Genomic DNA, 15,259 nt, shown 5'->3' with positions numbered 1-15,259 from the left:
ATACAACATCACCTAACTTCCTGAGCCAATCAACACCAAGTACCATATCATATCCACCAAGTGAGAGCAACCTCAAATCTTTAGTGAACTGATAACCTTGTATATGCCACTGAAGTTGATGAAAAATTCCAGTGCTCACTGTTTTTCACCATTTGCAACTGTAACCAACATGGGAGCAGTTTGCACCACTTTGCATTTAAGTTTAACAGCCATAGTAGAATCCACAAAGCTAGTTGTGCTGCCAGTATCAATAAGTATGGAGATAAAACTCTTCTTTAAAAGACCTGGGATTCTGATGGTATCACCTGTGACAGTGCCTGTGAGGGCATGAAGAGATATTTCCATGTCAGGATCAATTGGAGACTACACTTGTTCCTCAAAAATTTCTTCCTCATGCTCCAATTCTTGTGAGTCAGAACTTTCAGTTTGTAACATGAATAATTGTTTTCTACCTTTGCACTTATGGCCCATGACATAAACTTCATCACAATTATAGCAGAGAACCTTATCCCTTAGAATGCACATTTGCTCCTGTGTCAATCTTTTGATAATTGGGTTAGAGAAAGCATGTTTGAGTGGTGTTGGGTAATATGCCTTTGGAGTGGTAGGAGCTGACTTGAAAGCAGTGTAAGAGGTGGAAAGTGGCTTGGGAGGAAAGTTGGTGGAAGAGAAAGCTCGAGAGTTGGTAAAAGAGCTGGAGTTGGTTCTAACAATTTTGGCAGAGGCTGATTGATATTTATGTTCCTCCATTCTTGCTAAGGAGAAAGCAGTGGAAAGTGATTTTGGGTAAAACATAGCTACAGAATTGCGCAATTCCCCCTTCAACCTACTAATGAAACTCATGATAAAATAATGCTCACTTAGAGATGGATTATTAGCAAGCATAAGAGCTTTAAAAGCTTCAAATTCCTCAAAATATTCTTCTACAGATGTAAGTTGTATCATTTTATTAAAACTCCCAATAAAATTTTCTTCAACAGGGTTTTCAAATCTGATACAAATACCATGAGCAAATTCGAACCAAGTTATACGATTGCGACCAACTTGAAATTTTAAGAACCATTTGTCGACCTTGACATCAAGATAGACAGCTGCAATGTCCACTCTGCGCGAATCATCAATGTTGTGTAGCCAGAAATAGCGTTCACATTTTTGAATCCAGCCACGAGGATTGTCACCGTCAAATCGTGGAAAATAAAGCTTGGGTACTCGATTGAAGTGATTTGGAATCCCTCCCGGAGAAGTTGAACCAAAGATGAGTCGATTTTCGAGCGGAATACCATGGCTTGGGCCACCTGAATCATCAAGGTGAGTATATCTCGTTGTAGAAGGTAATATGGATAGAATTTCGTCGAAGCGTTTGTTCATCATCGCCTGGTTTCAATCAGTCGTTTGTTGTTGTAGAAGAAGCTTGTCTTCAATAGCAGTGAACGATTATCAGAGCTCTGCTGCTGTCGTTGAACAAGTTCTAATACATCCTTAACAGTTTTAAGATCAGAAACTCCCATCGGATTTTTTTTTTTAGTGTGGCTCTGATGCCAAATGTACTGTACTCAATACAATTTGGTAATCGAGAGATTAGAAACTAAGAGATCTGGTTCCTAATGAATGAAGTCTTGCTACAAACTTATATATATTTCATTAATTGAAAACAGGAGAGGGTTCTTACAGCAGATATAGGAAATGACTAACCTAGTAATGGCGAAAGGATAGTGCGCATGTTTCACTATCTGGGCGGTCATTTATTATCCTATCAAGCTTTAGTTATTACAGCACCAAGAATTAGATCAGGGAAGCCACATTGCCATTACAATAAGGTAACAAGACAAGCGAATATGACACGGCGCCACTTGCAAGTGGCCACACCCAATGTTTCCCGACCGGCCATGTTTCCCGTTGACCAATCAGGTCGCCTTAAACCCGCCACACTCACATGAGTTGTGGCTGGGACCATACTTGCTGGCCCTATTTTCCATCGACCAATCAGGTCGCTTTAAATCTGTCACACGCGCTAGAAGTGCGGCCACGCCCATGCTTGGCCAACCCCTCTTTTTATCGACCAATCAGGTCGCTCTAAACCTGCCATAGTATTAAAAGAGGTAAAATTGCGCCATATGGTCACAATGCCAAATTGGCTTTCCAAAACCGCGCCAACATGCCAATGGCATGCCAAACGTGTCATCCTGCTCCGCATGCTAATGGCATACCAAATATGCCATGCCGCGTCAATGCACTAAACGTGCATGCCAAACATGCCATGCCGCGTCAATGCAGTAAACGTGCATGCCAAACGTGCCACTTTGCCACATCAGCATGCCGAACGTGCCAACGTGCCATGAATAGCGCGCCTATGCGCTAACTGACCTTCTGTTCGTGATCAAAGCCATAACAGACTTCAATTAGGGTATCCCAATCAGAAACACAACCTTGCTTTAGTGGCGTTAGTCGAAACCCTAATTCCATTCGTGGCCCAAATTGCGCCACTTCCGGCCCCACAACATGCCACGAGCCACGTGGGACCCAGGAAACCCTAATAATGGCGCCATACCATAGCCACTCATAGCAACCCTTGATACTGTGGCCGTTTCCACATTATGGCCTTGCTATAGTTCCTTCGGCATGGCTATGGCACCATTTTCACAAAAACGTCACTGCGCCGCGGCCACATGCCACACGCACTAATTAGGGTTTCGGCATGCCAAACCCTAATTTAGGTAAAGTTGCTACGCCAACCAAGACAAGTAATGCTACCCAGAGCATTGGGATTGATATGGAAACTGGAACTAATATTGCCATATTTGGGTATAACACCAATGTGCCAAAATTTAGCGGCCATGGCTACGCCAGGCGCTACTTGCGCCAGCGTGCCACCGGCATGCGCTAACTATGCCAACCATGCCATTGTGCCACTGGCATGCGATAAGTATGCCACTATGCCAGGGGCATGTGTCAATGACGCCACTGTGCTATTATCAGGCGCCAACAGAATGTGGCCATAATCAATGGCCGCCCTTTCTCATGAGTTACGATCTCAGCCGTCCAAATTCGCCACATAATTGACAGGCCTGTGGCAAGTCTTAGGCGACCAACCAAGACAAGCCGAATAGCATCACATGCTATTATCCTGCGGCAAGTATCCTGAATTTGACTTTCCACACATGGCAATATGCTATACGTTTTCCATGAAAAACACTCGAGACATCAAACATGTCACAAACTGGGGGATACTCATCAGGGTATTGGTCTGGCGGTTTACAGTGTGCGGCGTGCAATATACCCATTATAAGAAAATGTTAGAAAGCAGGGCAGTTAGTGGTGTCAAGAAGTAGTGGGTGTAAACTAACCCGTTTCCTTCATAGTGGGAACATGGTCTCTGGCATTTACACATTACCCTACTTCTCCATCACTCAACCATTCCCACATTCTACGAGATCAGGGTGCGTTCAATATGACTTATATAAATAGGTTCTACATATTTCAACCAAATGGCAATGGTTTAGTTAACAATGACACAATATCCAGTAAACACAAAAGAATTGATAGCTTACGTTTCGTAAGCCAGTTCCACATTCTGATACAAGTCATAAAATAACCATACCTTCAGAATTAACCATTTTGGTCTCAACACCTTCTTCGCTTCCCTCCCTAAGACCAACCCTTCTCCCTCACTTAGTGACCGAAGCAAGACTGGAACGACCATTTCTTGGTTTAGGCTAGGATTGTACAGATTGATCTCTCTAATCTAAAGTACTCCCGTGCAGTGCATTTCTTTTAGGTTTAGATTCGTTTCTCATCCACACACCCAAATTTACCAAAACCATCAGAAACAGTTTTTACCCACAAACATTAGTATAATGCAACAACATCTCTCATTTTGATTATACCTTCATTTCTATCATCTCGATAAGGATCAAATATTACCTCATCCACAGTCATTTTGTGCAAGGAGACTCGCATGTTGATAAGCTGATGTGGCATATCCTTATCCTGAGCACCAGTAAAACTATATCATTGTCCTCTTGGCTTGTGACTCGCAATATTAGTGTTCACTTTGATGTGGGGGTTGCCTTTCACCAAAATAAGGGAAGTGCTCATATACCTAAACCTATGTATACACAAAGTTTAGTAAGAATCTTATCTTATAAGCATTTTGAAAAACAAATGATTTAGACAATTGAATTACTTGGAAGAGACATAGATTTCCGTTAACTTGTTTAGTCAGTGCCCTTGAACCCTTTGTAAACTCTGCATTCAAGAAGGCAACCACCGTAATACCCCAAGAATACATATGCATCTTATGAAAGGGATGCAATAGTTGAAGATACTTGGCATCGACCAAGCTTCCAGAACTGTCGGGGAAGATACAGTTGCCCAAGATGTATAACAAATAAGCTGACGTAGTAGCATTGGTTTGCACCATGGACACACTTCTAAAGATTTTCTTGGTCATAGACTATGTGTCCCTCAACATCTTCAGATTTAACTTCCTGCTTATACAACCATCCTTCTTCACAAACAAAGACTCGGACTGCTTCTCATCCAAACCCGAACAAGATCTTGGTCAATTTGAAGATTTTCTCCCAAGAAATGCCTTCTTCGTAGCCATCACTGATTGATTTTCCCTCAACCTCGAAGCCTAGAATTTTATGAGCATCATCGGGAGTTACCGCTATCTCACCGAATGGGAATAACATTGTATCAGTCTCTCCGTAGAACCTCTCACAGAATGAAGATACGGTAACTCTTTCATACTCAACAATTGAACTCTTCACCGCAGGCCACAACCCGAAGTTCTTGATAATCGCTTGCACCTCGGCACATTCCTTGTCAAGTGGCCAGCTTTTCATCATAGTGCTTGAAACTTGGTGCCTCATAAGACAGATGGCATGCTTGTGATCCTAAGTACCAAAAACCCAAATTAAGACAAATACAAACACTTGAAGAAAATTTAAGATAGATACACTTAAATAAAAAAAAAGTTCTATTGAGATTACTTACGATAGCACCATGGATTTCACGTGCCCATGAGTCTTTGTATCCAAAAAGAACATGTCCACCATCTTCTGGGGTCCATAGTGGAGGCTGACCTGGTTTCAGTGTGACCTTCAAGTGAGGGGTAAGTATGTGGGAATCAGCTGGATTAGTGATAACCCGCTTTGGTCTTTCGGTTGCGGTTGCAGTTGAAGTTGTAGTTCTAGTTGCAGATTCAGTTTGTTGATCATTACCTATTTTTTCTCCATCTTCTTCTTCTTCCTCTTCCTCTTCAACAATTTCATATTGTCTATCATTATCTTTATCTCCATCATTGTTATCACCATCATCATTACCTCCTCCAACAGGTGGCATGTCTTGATCATCATCATGATGCTCATCATCTCCTCCAGCAGCCGGAGTTCTTTCAACACCATCATGATCATTACCTCTTCTACCATATGGATTTGATTGGTTCATCTGGAGTTTCATCTGAATCACTGGGTTCCGGTGGTGGTTGAGAATCATTCCTTTCACGGATCTTGAGCGTTCTCCGCTCAACTAATTCCCCTCGATGTGTTGTAGTCAAGAGTTTGTCACCAACACGATGAGGTTTTGAAGGCATTTTTCTTCTTTCCCTTTTGCAACCTAAACAAGAACAATCAAAAAAAAAATTAATAGTCGGCAGGGTCGACAATTATAATCTATGCCGGCTAAAAATTAGTCGACAGGGTCGATAACTATAATCCATGCCGACTAAACAATAGTCCGCAGGATCTTATTCAACTAACCTGCCGGCTTATAACAACTCTGAACACAGTAGATACACGAATTTTTCACACAATTAGTCGACAGGGTGTATAACCCATACAATGCCGGCTAAAATGCAGTCGGAAGGGTGGTATTCAAATACCATGTCGACCTTATGACTTTAGGCATCAGGAGACACCAACATTTTTCAAAACACACCGCCGACAGGGTAAAAAATTATAACCCAACGACTGTAAAAAAACATATATCGCCAACAAGGTATTAAGGTTGAATACCTTACCGACCCTGCAAAAAGAAGTTACAGATATTAAACAGCCGACATGATATTCAACCTAAGAGCTTGCCGACTAATCTTAACTATTAAAAGTCGTCAGGGTCGTGAATCAGAGACCCTGCCGGCTGAATAACTGCAGATTCACAATTTTGATGTTTCTGACCTAATTTGACATGCAAACATAAAATTGAAGTACTGGAGTGAGTTTAAGTGGGCCCTTACTTTCTCAATCGCGCTATTTCTTCGGTTTCAGCGGCGTTGATTTCTTCTTCTTCAACGGTTTTTTTATTCCTTTTTTGTTGAACTAAATTTGCAATTCTAGGGTTATATTGATTGGGTTTTTTATTTGTTCTTTTCATACGACTAGCCCTCGGCAGCCGCTCCATGTGTGAAGATTAATCGGAATTTTCGAATCGACGATTACGATGAATTTTCGATGGTGGTGTGATGGAGAAGCCTGTATGGTATGATGGAGGAGAATAAGAAGATAAGAAAATGAAATGAAAAAAATGAAATCTGATTAGGGTAATAAAAATTATAATGCACAAACATTTTTATAACTTTGTCCATTTTAATACCCTTGCCCTTCAAATGAGTCCCTTTAAAATTGGGTATACCCCAATCTGACAAGGATTATTATCCCATTAAGAAAAATAAAAAAAAATCGATTATTATCCTAGTCAGATCACCTCAATCAGCAGAATCTATATCATCCAACGGATAGATGATGAACAAGTAACAGTCACTAATTTCAAAAAGTAGGTCACCAAAATTAAACTTTCCCATCCAGAAAAACATACTAGAACCGTTTGTAGACGGTAATTTCAAAGCCCTCATTCTCTTGCTTTCTCCGCCCTTCATCTTCCTAAATTTTCGCTTCTCTCTTCTCTTCCCCAATCTCCATCCCTAAACTCCCCATTGGAGAATCAGAGAGAAACTCAGTGAAGCACTTGGGAAACAAACACAATGTCTTTTTCGACAATCAAAATCATTCAACCTGTTTCAGTTACTAGTACTAAAACTACAGCTAGATCTCAAGAGAAATCCCTTCTCGACCCTTTAAAATCAAACAACAATTCCTTCCTGGTTTCTACTAATAAACTTCGTTCAATTTCATCCAAATCGAATTTTCCATCTTTTATTCGGCGATCTTCTTCAATTTCAGCCGTTTCCGATGTCGTTAAGGAGAAAAAACTCAAATCTAACTCCGCTATCTCCAATTTGGTAAATCCTTAAACATATCTTAATTTATTTGATTTAATTAGATCTCGTTTAGAATTTTAATCTATTTGTTTGCATGAAAAAATAGACGTTTAGTTATAGAATTCTGAATTCCAATTTCATTTGTTTTTGTTTTAGTTGATAACTAAAGAGGAAGGATTGGTGTTATATGAAGATATGGTTTTAGGGAGAGCTTTTGAAGATATGTGTGCACAGATGTATTACAGAGGTAAAATGTTTGGATTTGTTCATCTTTACAATGGACAAGAAGCTGTTTCAACTGGATTTATTAAGCTCTTGAAAAAGGAAGATTCTGTAGTCAGTACTTACCGTGATCACGTTCATGCATTAAGTAAGGGTGTACCTGCTCGTGAAGTTATGAGTGAACTCTTTGGTAAGGCTACTGGATGTTGCCGTGGACAAGGAGGATCTATGCATATGTTTTCCAAAGAACATAATTTAATTGGTGGATTTGCATTTATTGGTGAAGGTATTCCTGTGGCTACTGGTGCTGCATTTACCTCTAGGTATAAGAGAGAAGTTTTAAAACAAGCTGATTGTGATTATGTTACATGTGCCTTTTTTGGTGATGGAACATGTAACAATGGACAGTTTTTCGAGTGTTTGAATATGGCTGCATTGTGGAAACTGCCCATCATCTTTGTTGTGGAAAACAATTTGTGGGCAATTGGCATGTCTCATTTGAGATCTACCTCTGATCCAGAGATTTGGAAGAAGGGTCCTGCTTTTGGAATGCCTGGGATACATGTTGACGGCATGGATGTTCTCAAGGTAAGGGAAGTTGCTAAGGAGGCAGTTGACAGGGCTAGAAGAGGAGAAGGACCTACTTTGATTGAATGTGAGACATACAGGCTTAGGGGACATTCATTGGCCGACCCTGATGAGCTTCGTGACCCAGGTAAAGCTTTCAAATCCTTATTTCTTGTTCAATTGTACATTTTCAATTTGTTTAAATGTGAGTTCTGTAGGTTTTCCCGACAAACAAAACAACAAATAAATAGTTACTCACCTGACCTGTTTCATTTTACTGGAAAGATGGTTTTTGGAAGTGATGTCAATAAATCCTTTTGGGTCATGAGCTGTTACTGGACTGCAGTTGTTACTCTAGGTTGACAGATCTATTGAGACCATCTTAATTTAGTTGTACAGTCTGGATCTTAGTTCAATTGCTGTTGATATTGATAGTTGCAGATTCCAAACATGTTTCAAATCATTAACATGTTAGAACTAGAGACTGAAGTTAACTGTTAACATCCAAGTTATATGCAAACCGTATGAAAAAGATTGTTATCATCCATTTGTAAGCCGCATGCATGCTTTCCTTTTGTTTAGAGCTTGCACTGCTGCTTTTCATCCTGTTATTAAAAGGTTATGTGAAATTTGTCAGGGTGTACAACTCGTTTTAATCTTTCTGTGCATGGTATTTCAGTTGTATAATTAGTTGGATGGAAATCCTTCTAATAAAAATGATGGGGTTGACTATACTCACTTTTAGCTATAAATTTTGTGCTTATTTTGTCTCTTTGTTACATTCTTTGGTCTCCAGATATGTTTCAATAGATTCTCATCTTTGACTTTTGTTTTGGCAGAGGAGAAGGCTAAATATGGTGCAAGAGACCCTATCAAGGCCTTGAAGAAATATATGTTTGAGAATAATCTGGTTACGGAAGTTGAGTTGAAGGCTGTAGAAAAGAAGATTGACGAACTGATTGAGGATGCTGTTGAATTTGCCGAAGCAAGCCCTCATCCGGAACGCAGTCAACTACTTGAGAATGTGTTTGCAGATCCTAAAGGTTTTGGAATTGGACCTGATGGAAAGTACAGGTGCGAGGATCCGAAGTTTACACAAGGGACTGCTCATGTTTAGAATGCTTCCAAGATCTATTGGACCAAATATATATCCTTCCACTGTTACTGCGACCTTATGTGGTCGATTTAGTTCAGGTGTTTGTTTTTCTTAGTAACAAGTTTGGCTTTTTTTTCTGTTCTACTGAAGCAGCATTTGTTTGTCAGCTAGGTTTGCTTTCTTTTGTTCGTTTTCATTTTGTCAACTTCATTAATAAGAACATTTCTAGTTTTATTCATTTTATCTTTGGTTTTGTTGTTAATATGACAGTTCTTATCCTTGTAAGATTAAAAAAAATATTTTTTTTCTGTGTTTCGTTTCCGATGGATAGACCAATTCCATCTTCTTCCGTGTCTCGTTTAGATGTTTGTAACAATTTTAATACATGTAAGAGGTTAGCACCTATAATTTCAACTCGAGGTAGTTTTGCTTTTGCTTGTATTGGAATCCTAAGTGTGGTGAAATTCTGGTTGCTGGTGGTGGGACACGGCATGCTATGTTTGGTGCTGCTGGGAGTTGGATGAATTCAGTGGAGTGTTATAATGTAACTAATGTTGAGAGGATGAGTGGATTGCTTTGGATGGGTTACCTAGATGTCCTGCTGGATGTGTTGTTATTTTGGCCGGAAAGGGAGAAGAACTGGAGTTCGGGTTATGGGTGGTGTTATGGTCCAACACCAGAACACTAAGATGTCAGACCAAATATTTAGAGAATCAGGATAAAACCCTTTGATTGGTGTTATGGTCCAACACCAGAACACTAAGATATCAGACCAAATATTTAGAGAATCAGGATAAAATCCTTTGAGTTGGGGGTTAGCCACCTCTACGAAGGAGTTTAAGAGAAAAAGGTTAAGGAAAGAAATTGTTTGTATTAATTGATGATCAAAATAATTGTTGGCCAGGCTATTTATAGCTTCAAAGCCGTGCAAAAGAAGTAAAGAACTAGAGTTTTAATAACTCTTAAATAACTATCTAAACAAGGAAATAAACGGACTAGCTATAGTAGTTCTAAATAAGGAAACTGAATAAGCTAATGTGGAGTTGGTATCACAACATCCCACCCTCCTGGTGAACAGACTTTCCCTCAAGTCTTAAAGTCTGGAAATCTTGCAATGAACTCGTCAGCATCCTCCCAAGTGGCTTCATCTTCAGGATGATTTTTCCTGTGCACTAACCACTGAGTACCAGCATGATGACCTTTCTTGTACATTCTACGCTGTAAAATTGCAGATGGTTCCCATTTGTCATAGCCAATGATATCTGGTAAAACAACAACTACATTAACAGTCATTCCTAATTTCCTTTTCAATTGAGAAACGTGGAAAACATGATGAATGTAACTTGTTGCAGGAAGCTCTACTCTATAAGCCACACTTCCAATTTTCTCCAAAACTCGAAAAGGACCATAAAATCGAGAGAGCTTCGAGAAAGATGTGCTAGCAATAGTAGTTTGCCGGTATGGTTGTAGTCGTAAATAAACCCAATCATTAATCTGAAAAGATCTTTCTGTGCGATGAGAGTCAGCATATTTCTTCATCCGAGTTTGAGCTTCAAGCAATTGTGTTTTTAAGAGTTTAAGAGTGTGATCTCTTGCTTGGAGATTGAGATCAACATCATGCACCGATGTAGAGCCTGGTAAATATGATAAAATCGTTAGAGGAGATCGACTATATAAAGCTTCATAAGGAGCCATTTGAATAGCAGTATGAAAGCTTGTGTTATATCACCATTCAGCCCACGACAGCCATTTAAACCAATCTTTTGGTTTCATACCAGCAAAACAGCGTAAGTATCTGTTTGTGGGTGAAAACAGTTTCTGGTGATTTTGGTAAATCCGTGTGTGTGGATGAGAAACGAGTCTAAACCCTAAATAATGTACTGCACGGGAGTACTTTTGATTCGAGAGATCAATCTGTACAAATCTGGCCTAAACCAAGAAATGGCCGTTCCAGACTTGCTTCTGTCACAAAGTGGAGGAGAAGGGCTGGTCTTGGGGAGGGAAGCGAAGAAAGTGTTGAGACCAGAATCGTCGTTCTGTAAGTGTGGGTGTTTTATGACTTGTATCAGAAAATTGGAATGCCTAGATGAATGAAAAAGCTATCAGGCGATTTCTGAATGTTGTATTGTTCTCCTGACCAAAACTTGTCTTTTGCTGGAAATAGGTGAGACCTATTTATACAAGTCGCAGCAAAACATACCCTGGTCTCGTCGGAAGTGGAAACGGTTGAGTGGTGGATGAAAAGAGTAACGGGTAACACCTGGAATTGATGTTTCCATAATGAAGGATACGTTTCACCATTACTTCTTGCCATTACTAACCGCTTCGCTTTATGACACTTTCTTGCAACGGGCGTATTGCACGCCGCACGCTATAAAACGCCAGACCAATACCCTGGTGAGTATCCCCCAGTTTGTGACATGTTTTGATGTCTCGAGTGTTTTCGTGGAAAACATGTAGCGTTTTGCTACGTGTTGCAAGTTGAAATTGAGAAGCTTGCCACAGGTAAATAGCATGTGATGCTATCAGGCTCGTCTTGGCTGGTCGCCTAAAACTTGTCACAAGCTCTCTGGCTCGGTGGCGAACTTCGATGGCTGAGATAGCATCTTATGAAATAAGGGTAGCCGTTGATTGTGGCTACCTTGTGTGGGCGCCTGAAGTTGCGCATCGGCGTTTTTGGTGCACGCCAGTGGTAATGCGGCATGGCTGGCATGGCTCGTGCATGCCAGTGGCACGGTGGTGCAAGTGGCGCCTGGCGTAGCCATGACCATTAGTTTTAGGCGGTTGGTCGCCTGAAAGTTGCCACAAGTCTGTCAGCTTGGTGGCGAACTTGGATGGCTGAGATTTCATCTCATGAGGAAGGATAGCCGTTGATTATGGCTACCTTCTGTCGGCGCCTGGAAACTTTGTCTAAATTAGGGTTTAGCGTGCCGAAACCCTAATTAGCATATATGGCATACCGTTTGGCATGTGCGTCTGGCATGCGTGTTTGGCAAGTTTGGCATGTCGTTTGGCATGCACGCCTGAAATGCTGCTTGGCATGTTTGGCATGCCGATTGGCATGTGCGCCTGGCATGCACGTTTGGCGAGTTTCGCGTGCTGCTTGTCATGTTTGGCATGCCGATTGGCATGTGCGCATGGCATGCGCGTTTGGCGAGTTTGGCATGCTTCTTGGCATGTTTGGCATGCCGATTGGCATGTGCACCGGGCATGCGCCTTTGGCGAGTTTGGCATGCTGCTTGGGAAGTTTGGCATGCCGATTGGCATGTGTGCCTGGCATGCGCGTTTGGCGAGTTTGGCATGATGCTTGGCGTGTGCGCCTGGCATGCGCGTTTGGCGAGTTTGGCATGCTTCTTGGCATGTTTGGCATGCCTATTGGCATGTGCGCCTAACATGCGCGTTTGGCAAGTTTGGCATGATGCTTGGCATGCCGATTGGCATGTGCGTCTGGCATGCGTGTTTGGCGGGGTTTTTGGGAAGCCAATTGGCTTTGCGACCATCTGACGTGGTTTCTTTCTTTTCAAAGTTGTGGCGAGTTTGAAGGAACCTGATTGGTTAATTTAAGAGGGACGGCTAAGCATGAGCGTGGCTACACTTTTGCGTGAGTGTGGCGGATTTAAAGCGACCTGATTGGTCGATCGGAAGTGGGCCCGGCAAGCTAGGCGTGGTCACACTTCCAGTGTGCTATGGCGGATTTAATCTCCCAGTTTGGCTAAGCATAGTTTTTCGACCAACGGGGTCTAGTGTACTGCGCGGGGCACGAAACTCTAATTTTGCAAATTAGTCGGGTTTATGAGATTTTTATGAGTTATGAAAATAATTGGCTGGATTTTGTATGTTGCACCAAAAATCCTTATCTACAGAATGCAGTGTGCTTTCCGTCTGAGCATTTCGTGCGATGGCCTTAACTTTGGTACTTGGAGGTTCATGCTACTCCGCTGCGATTGAACACAAATCCGTCATGCCATACCGATATTAAGGGTTATGCCGGGAAACATAGCACATGAAAGTACTCAGTGAGTCTTGTATTGGCGAGGTGCCTAAATTTACAGAGTGTTTGGGATGGTTGCTACATTCGCCAGTCTGGATAAATTTCATGTAAATATGTTGAATGGCTCAATAAATATGCTGGTGGAGAGGTTAGCACTCACGACACCGTTTCCTTACAAAGTGATATCAGATGCAAGGTTTTACGATTTTAACCCTAAGCTAAACACCACCATCAACATTAAGTCCCCTGCTTAGCACGTAACAATGGAATTTTTGCGGGGTAAGCATGAGATCGTGACATATAAGATTATAATCGAAAGAGCAAGACGTGAAGAGATTTCCAAGGAAATTCAACTAACCTTTGGTGGAAGGCATGAGGAATCCATGATCCTTGTGTTGGCGGATTTTGCATAAATTCGTCTTAACCGTAGGGTGTTGGCACCAGTTCGGCGTCTTTGGCTACTGGTTAGGGAATGGTTCACGGTGCTGCTGTCTAGGGCATTTGTCAAGAGCGGAGAAGTTGGCGCTGAAACTTTGCCTACTGATAGGCAGAGATGGTACTACAATTTGGTTCTTGAATCGGTGAATGCTAGCTGGCTAGGTTACGGAATTCATGGAGATGGCGTTTCCTTGAAAGGCCAGGATGGCGCTTCCTTGGCTGGTGGAGATGGCGCTGCTTTGAATGGCTAGGATGGAGCTGCTAGATGGAGTAGCAGATGGGCGCCGCTAGCTTGGCATGGTGGATGGCGCGGCTACCTTGGGATGTCTGTGGAGTGGTGCGGCTAGCTTGGCCGTACGGATATGGTGACGCTGGATTGGACGCGGAATGGCCGAGATGGATGATGGCTTGGACGCGGACCTTTGGCACAGGGATTGAACGTGGATCCATCGGCGTCGGCTTGGCATGGATCCGTTTTCTCATCTCGGGACGCGGAGCTGTTGGCTTGGCTTGGCTGTGGCGCTGCTGGCTTGGGTTGGCTTGGCTGTGGCGCTGCTGGATTGGCTTGGCTTGGACATGACGCTGCTGGCTTGGCTTGTCTTGGCCGTGGCGCTGCTGGCTTGGATTGGCTTGGACGTGGCGCTGCTGGCTTGGACGTGGATCCATTGGCGTCGGCTTGGACGTGGAGTCGTTGGTGTCGGCTTGGCCATGGAGCGGGGATATGGCCCTGCTTTGGCTTCAGTCCGTGGAATGGTGTAAACTGGCTTCAGTTCCGTGGAATGATGGAAACTGTATTCAGTTCCGTGGAATGACGGCAACTGGATTCAGTTCCGTGTAAGGATGGCAACTTGCTTCAGTTCCGTGGAAGGATGGCGACTGGCTTCAGTCCGCGAAATGGTGCAAACTGGATTCAGTTCCGTGGAAAAGTGGGGATGACGCTGCAACTTTGGCCATGGACCAACGATGTTGGCGCTGCAACTTTGGCCATGGAGTGCTGATGATGGTGCTGCAACTTCGGCCACAAACTATTGATGTTTGGCGCTCGGAGCGTTGACGCTGGCTTGACCAAGGAGTGTTGCAGGTTGAGCGACTGGTGTTCCTCGTGCTGGCGCGCTGCTGGTTCGGTCATGGAGCATGAGTGTGGTGCGCCCAATCATCTATTACCGTTCAGGGAGCAAGAAGAAATCCTTATTCTGTTCAAATTCTAGAAACTCCGTCCGCATGAAAAGAGGTATCGACCCTCTTCTGTTTTTTGTTGCTCGTCTGGATTCGTGCTTTCGTCTGCAGTTTCTGGCTCCTCTTTGTCATTTTCAGCGGCGGTAGAGTGAGTATTAACGGCAACAAAGCAATCTCCAATAGTTATAATCAGTAGCAAGGCGGGCCAGGAGAACTCAAGGTAGGTGCCCTGGCATGTAGCCACCAAATAGTAGCGCCGATCTTCTCTAGAATGTGTAATAAGGTTCTGACTCCAGAAGAATGAGTATCTAACCTCTCCAGTGAATTTCAAAATTTACCAAACTCCATTGCACTCTTGGTATGTATGGATGAAATAATGTCAGGGCTAATCTTGGAGATCGTGGTTGCGTTGTTGGTCCATCCTTGACTTTAAGTTATTTGGTGTCTGGACTTTCTGATCGCGATGATGACATGTTGTGGATGCTTGTATGGTCGAAATCTTCATTGAGTGAAGTAGATGAGTTGAGAGACGTTCCGTTACCGATATGTT

General features: G+C 42.6%; 2 protein-coding genes across 2 annotated transcripts; one reads left to right on the top strand and one right to left on the bottom strand.

Moving 5' to 3' along the window:
- Positions 1–6,832: 6,832 nt before the first annotated feature.
- On the top strand, positions 6,833–9,414 carry LOC113283144 (pyruvate dehydrogenase E1 component subunit alpha-3, chloroplastic-like). The gene is made up of 3 exons (XM_026532308.1): positions 6,833–7,240; positions 7,376–8,156; positions 8,848–9,414. Exons 1-3 carry the CDS (start codon positions 6,983–6,985, stop codon positions 9,123–9,125), a joined length of 1,317 nt encoding a protein of 438 aa, XP_026388093.1. The 5' UTR covers positions 6,833–6,982; the 3' UTR covers positions 9,126–9,414.
- Positions 9,415–10,190: 776 nt separating this feature from the next.
- Positions 10,191–10,799, bottom strand: LOC113279843. Its single transcript, XM_026528494.1, has one exon. It carries the CDS (start codon positions 10,797–10,799, stop codon positions 10,191–10,193), a length of 609 nt encoding a protein of 202 aa, XP_026384279.1.
- Positions 10,800–15,259: the final 4,460 nt, after the last annotated feature.

Source organism: Papaver somniferum, chromosome 5, assembly GCF_003573695.1.
Source record: "Papaver somniferum cultivar HN1 chromosome 5, ASM357369v1, whole genome shotgun sequence".
Classification (NCBI taxonomy): domain Eukaryota; kingdom Viridiplantae; phylum Streptophyta; class Magnoliopsida; order Ranunculales; family Papaveraceae; genus Papaver; species Papaver somniferum.
This window is presented reverse-complemented; position numbering and strand designations above follow the sequence as displayed.

Excerpts from the sequence above, each read along its gene's own strand:
- LOC113283144 (XM_026532308.1), top strand. The coding sequence starts at position 6,983 with ATGTCTTTTTCGACAATCAAAATCATTCAACCTGTTTCAGTTACTAGT. Across the intron at positions 7,241-7,375 it reads ACTCCGCTATCTCCAATTTG|TTGATAACTAAAGAGGAAGG; the intron begins GTAAATCCTTAA and ends TTTTTGTTTTAG. Across the intron at positions 8,157-8,847 it reads TGATGAGCTTCGTGACCCAG|AGGAGAAGGCTAAATATGGT; the intron begins GTAAAGCTTTCA and ends TTGTTTTGGCAG.
- LOC113279843 (XM_026528494.1), bottom strand. The coding sequence starts at position 10,799 with ATGGCTCCTTATGAAGCTTTATATAGTCGATCTCCTCTAACGATTTTA.